Source organism: Liolophura sinensis, chromosome 7, assembly GCF_032854445.1.
Source record: "Liolophura sinensis isolate JHLJ2023 chromosome 7, CUHK_Ljap_v2, whole genome shotgun sequence".
NCBI lineage: Eukaryota > Metazoa > Mollusca > Polyplacophora > Chitonida > Chitonidae > Liolophura > Liolophura sinensis.
In genome coordinates, this window is record NC_088301.1 from 44,468,037 (window position 1) to 44,473,268 (window position 5,232).

The 5,232-nt window shown below is 38.4% G+C and overlaps 1 protein-coding gene across 1 annotated transcript; it reads left to right on the forward strand.

Annotated features, from left to right (window-relative positions):
* Positions 1-756: 756 nt before the first annotated feature.
* Positions 757-4,993, forward strand: LOC135471370 (uncharacterized). Its single transcript, XM_064750581.1, has 6 exons — positions 757-909; positions 1,392-1,525; positions 2,662-2,762; positions 3,359-3,467; positions 3,591-3,721; positions 4,721-4,993. Exons 2-6 carry the CDS (start codon positions 1,393-1,395, stop codon positions 4,910-4,912), a joined length of 666 nt encoding a protein of 221 aa, XP_064606651.1. The 5' UTR covers positions 757-909; position 1,392; the 3' UTR covers positions 4,913-4,993.
* The last annotated feature ends 239 nt before the right edge of the window (positions 4,994-5,232 follow it).

Consider the following 5,232-nt stretch of genomic DNA (forward strand, 5'->3'; position numbering starts at 1 on the left):
CAACTCAACTCAAAAATGCGATTTCAAAAAGTGTAGATCTAACTAATTCCATTTACATTTCACTGTTATGCTTATATAAAATGACATATATAAAGGTTAAGCTACTGCATAGGCTGTGTCAAAAGTATGCTGATTGCAAGACGTGTGTGGCATTCATATCTGCATTGATATGAAAAGATGAACGCCCGCACACAATGACTCAGGCAAACCTGTCGGTCAATATAAGTATCAGTACATTTATACAAATTACATACTAATAATGTCCTCATTTACATAATTTGATACTGAGTTGGGTGGCCTAAACGTTTAGTTATGGAATAAAGAATTAATAATGTATCCCAAAGCCACAGTGATATTAAAAGGAATTTTTTCTCTCCCCCTGCATGTGTGTAGTCAATTACCTGTAAATGTATATCTGTATGTGTGTATAGAAGTGCGAATGTTGCGGTCAAATTTACATATCCATGTGTTCATATTTGCATAATTTGACATTTGTTATTAGTTTCTTGTTACATGAACAGCTGCAGGATTTATTTAGACTGACATAACGGTATGTGGTCTCAACCTGTGTACGTTCAGGTAGATTTAACCCGTCGGGCACGCTAACTTGCGGATGACAAAATCTTGATTCCGTTTTCCATGACGCTGACCAATGGGAAGAGCGCATCCTCCTGGTGGCTGTGTGTCAGGGAGAACCACACGGAACTGCTAAATTGGGGACAGCGTGCACGTTTTTGTATGACCGTGAATATACTGTTTGAGAACTCAGAGCTTACGTGGAAGGTGACGTGTCAAGTTGCAAATACGCTTCAGGGATCACATGCCGGTATATAAGCCTTTGGCTGGTCACTAAATACATTATTATCACTGAACACAAACCGGAAGACAGCTACTTTAATATCTTCACAGGTACGTAAACATCGTTACATTAAGCATGCACTTCACCTGCGTAAGTATCTCAATAAGACATAACAAAGACTGAACGACTTGTGTGATTGTCTTACTTGTACTCCATTGTTTATACTCTATCTATCTTTTTTGCACGAATTATCCTGAATAATGATTGCTGTTGCTTGTTTCATAACACCTGGACTTATGACAACTGCTGTCTTATTTTATACTGTATGCTGACAACAAAACACCAAGATTAAGGATTGCTGATTGTTCATATATTGGATCACATAAACATCATAACTAATAACTAACACCATAGTGCAAATTGTGTGATATTATATACTGACAAGTAAACACTATAGGTTACGCTTGTTTGTTTTATATTGTATATGGGTAATGGGTTTTTCTTTCATATTGTATACAACATGACTTGTGCAGTTTTATGTTGCCAGGTGACAACAAAACATAATCATTAATGCCGACTTTTTCTTTTTCAGGATGAGTTTTACAACTTCAGGGTGTCTTTTAGCGGTGGCAGCCATCGCCTTATCAAGCTTTCCATTTAGCAGCGGTTGTTCATGCTTCAGGAGTAATGTGCATCTACAAGACCTGTTCTGCAATGCAAAATATGGTAGGCTTAATTTCACGGGCACCAAACAATTTATTTAATATTTATAACATTTCACTTATGTGAAAGCGGCCAGCATTGTGGTGGGAGGAAACCGGGTAGAGCTCGAGGAAAACCCACGACTATCAGAAGGTTGCTGGTAGACCTTCCCATTTATGACCGGAAAGGAAGCCAGTATGAGCTGGACTTGAACTCTTAGAGACCGCATTGGTGAGAGGCTCCTGGGTTGTTGCCCTGCGCTAACACGCTAACCGCCAGGCCACGTTCCCCCTCCTCCCCCCGAGAGAGTATATAGACACAACGATTTCTAATTAAGCAGCGTGTCACTGTCACTGAATATGTCTCACAGTTCAAATTTCTTTCTATATTGTTTACTTTTTCTTTTTTTTTGTACTTTGTATGATATATACGGCATGACGGTCAAACATAAATAACACATAAACATATATGGTAATTTTAGTACTGTAATCCATTTATGCATATATCATAATTATGGGATAGGAATTCTTCTGATTAAGAGGCACTTGTTCGAAATACTTCGCAATGAATACGTAATGTAAGTGTAGTCATAATGTCACGTGATTTGGAATACTTTATGATCTATAGTGTTATAACAGTAGGCCTATTAAAAACTGTTCCTGTTCAACTCTGTATGCCACTGTGGCGTTCTAGAACAAACACATATTAAATGCCTATATTTAATTATATACAGCATTCTGCTGTTTATTGTATTTCTCAATGCAGAACATAGCCTACATTGTACACTTAACCAAAGTGTGATGACATCGTATTTGGTGAGCAAAGTGTTGGTGGTACACGTCCGTGCGGCGCCTTTATAGACATATATACAGTAGGGTCTAATTCTTTAGCTAGTTGGCGTTTAATTCATGTAATGTAGATTTTTTCATTCTATTATTTTATTTGTTTGATTGCTGTTTCTCGCCATACTCAAGTTTTATGGTTGGAAGAAACGGAAGTGCTCGGGGTAAACCACTGATCTTTGGCAAATTACTGGCGAACCTTAACACATATGAGTGGGCGCCTCCTTGGTCGAGGGGGTTAGCACTCCAGCTCGGCGCAATGATCTCATTCAGCACCTCAGTGTCAAGGAAACATTTGTTCTTGCTTATCTATTTCAGTTCTTGAGGTTATTGTAACTGGAGATAAAATAATAAAATCGAGGGATCCATTCGGCTTTGATCAACGCCGGTATGATATCACTACGACCCGTGTGTACAAGGTCAGTTCATTACTTTTTTTTCCTGATATATATGTATATAAGGAAAATGACGGCGGTAAAAAGAAGTAAGATTTCATCATTGTCATTGGGTTGTGATGCGACTGGTCACTTCTTATGCTGGCGAAGGCCGCTACAACATTACATCATTTGTATTATATTTCTGCAGTACATACGTTGCACTAACTGAAAAAAGTGCTTTAAACATAAACGATTAAACGTTAACGTCCACAGGATATACCGGATAATGTGGCAATAATACACATGCGCAAACTTCATAAAGTACACAGACGGTACACAGATTACGCACATGACTTTGTATGCTTTTGATTAACGCTACCATATGGATGTGCAAATCTGGTAACTATTGAAGCTTATTGAAGGAGACAGTATATATATATATATATATATCATGTTTTAAGTGTGTTTTAGGCCATGGTCAGCCACAACGAACGACAAACTGTTATAAAATATCTCCAGTGTATAGCACTCTAGATGTTTAGGACGCTCCTGTCGGAAAGATCAAATGGTCTGAAATATTCATTTTCGACATCTGCTCAAATGTATAGATAAAAACATTGCTTTCTTGTTTTCCACAGAGATCGCCTGAATATGACGCTTTGACATCCAAGAATCATATATTCACGGCAACGAACAGTGCAGCTTGTGGCGTTTTCTTAGAAGAAGGAGTAAAATACCTGATTTTAGGTGAGTAGACGTAGATTCACCAGTCAGCGAGATGGACGTTTTGTAAAGAAGAATTTTCATTTGCCCTCCGTACACTGTTTTATGCATGTACCTCTGCAATTGTCATTCATCCTATGCACACAGGAACACCAAGGAATGGAAGGATCAGTCTAAATCTCTGCCAGCATGGGCTCTACAGGAAAGCCGATCTGATAAATGAAGAACTGCAATGTAACTTGGACTATGGTTTCAGCCAGAACTGTGACAAATGCAAGGTATGATGTACCAGATTTCTATACTCAGCGCATGTCTCATCCTATCATAATGTACACTATGTCAATGCAGGATTCAATACCAGAAAACATATAACTAAAAAATTGACTAAATTGACCAATTTAGTGGTGTATACTTATGTTTTGAACTTAATATTTGTTCAGTTGGCTCAGTTCGCTAGGACAACACAATCTTTTGGTTCTGTCTTAGCCTCGGACAGCGAATCCTCGATATTCCCAGCTTACCATGCACTAATCCTCACGGCAGAAGGAAAACTGTGTGTCTTGCATATGCCAAAGATCACCGTTATCTTTTTAAAAGACCCATGGTTTACTCCTTCAATTTGGTTTCCTAAACACCTATGCATAAAAACGTCCGACGTCGTATATAAGAAAAACAGCTTGAGTACACACGGCGTTAAACACCAATCGAGTAAATGAATTGGTTCACTTATACGACTGTTTTCCTTGGTCAGGTCGGGTACAATACTTTTAGGCCGTCAAACCACGTTTCTGACATGGACGTTTAACGTGCGTTTATACACTTATTAAAGAATGTACCAATCCTTATTCCAACTCACGTTGGAGAACGTTCACTGATGCATGGGTAGAACACATGTTAAATTACTTGAAACATGCATCTCTGACGAACCAATGTGTCCTGACTTTCATTGCTCAAACTTTAGCAAAAATTGGAGATTTTGGTGTAAGTTATATATCACGAGACTGATTTTGAAGACTTTTGATGAATAACTGAGAAGGTAATCGTCTGTCATTATATAAAGGGTCCTCCCCAAAGTTTTCAGATATTTTGTACATATATATGATTTTAAATGGGTACAAGTCCGACTTTAATATATCCGTTGAGATGTTACCACACGTTATTCACTCTAGCAATTGATTTGCCAGGCTTATGTTCAGGTATACTTTTGGTCGTTTCTCGTCATCCTCGTCCTCATTGATATGTTATCAATATACGTTTTAACATATTTATGTTTACAGATTCAGTATTGTGATGAGCCAGGATCGTGTGATCAGCAGCAAATCGACCTACGGACCTGTGTATTTGATCAAGTAGATACCCAGGCCACATGCATTCACGAGTATGCCCATTGTAAGAGTGTTGCCTATAGGTGTGTCTGGTCGGATAGTGGATCTGGCAAATTAGACACCTGCCTCAATGTAGAGGAATGACGGGCTGCTCGTAATTAACCTGCCACAATGACAACATGTTTTCGGAACTGTTTTGTTTTTAAATAAATCAAGTGAACTGTATCTGTTTGTCTGTTGCTCACACATTTGTTCATCATCTTAATACATGTAAAGAAAGTATCTGATTTATTTATTCATTTTATTGGTCTTTTAAGCGTGAAGAATATTTCACTTTTAATACACGCGGCCAGCATTATGATGGCATGAAAACGTGCACAGGGGCAGACCAACGACAATCCGCAGGCTGCTGTCCTCCCGACCGGAGTAGGTATGTAAAATACCAATTAGATGATTGAATCAAA

Coding starts and splice junctions, on each gene's coding strand:
- LOC135471370 (XM_064750581.1), top strand. CDS start 1,393: ATGAGTTTTACAACTTCAGGGTGTCTTTTAGCGGTGGCAGCCATCGCC. Junction 2,763..3,358: donor CTACGACCCGTGTGTACAAG/GTCAGTTCATTA, acceptor TGTTTTCCACAG/AGATCGCCTGAATATGACGC. Junction 3,468..3,590: donor AGTAAAATACCTGATTTTAG/GTGAGTAGACGT, acceptor CTATGCACACAG/GAACACCAAGGAATGGAAGG.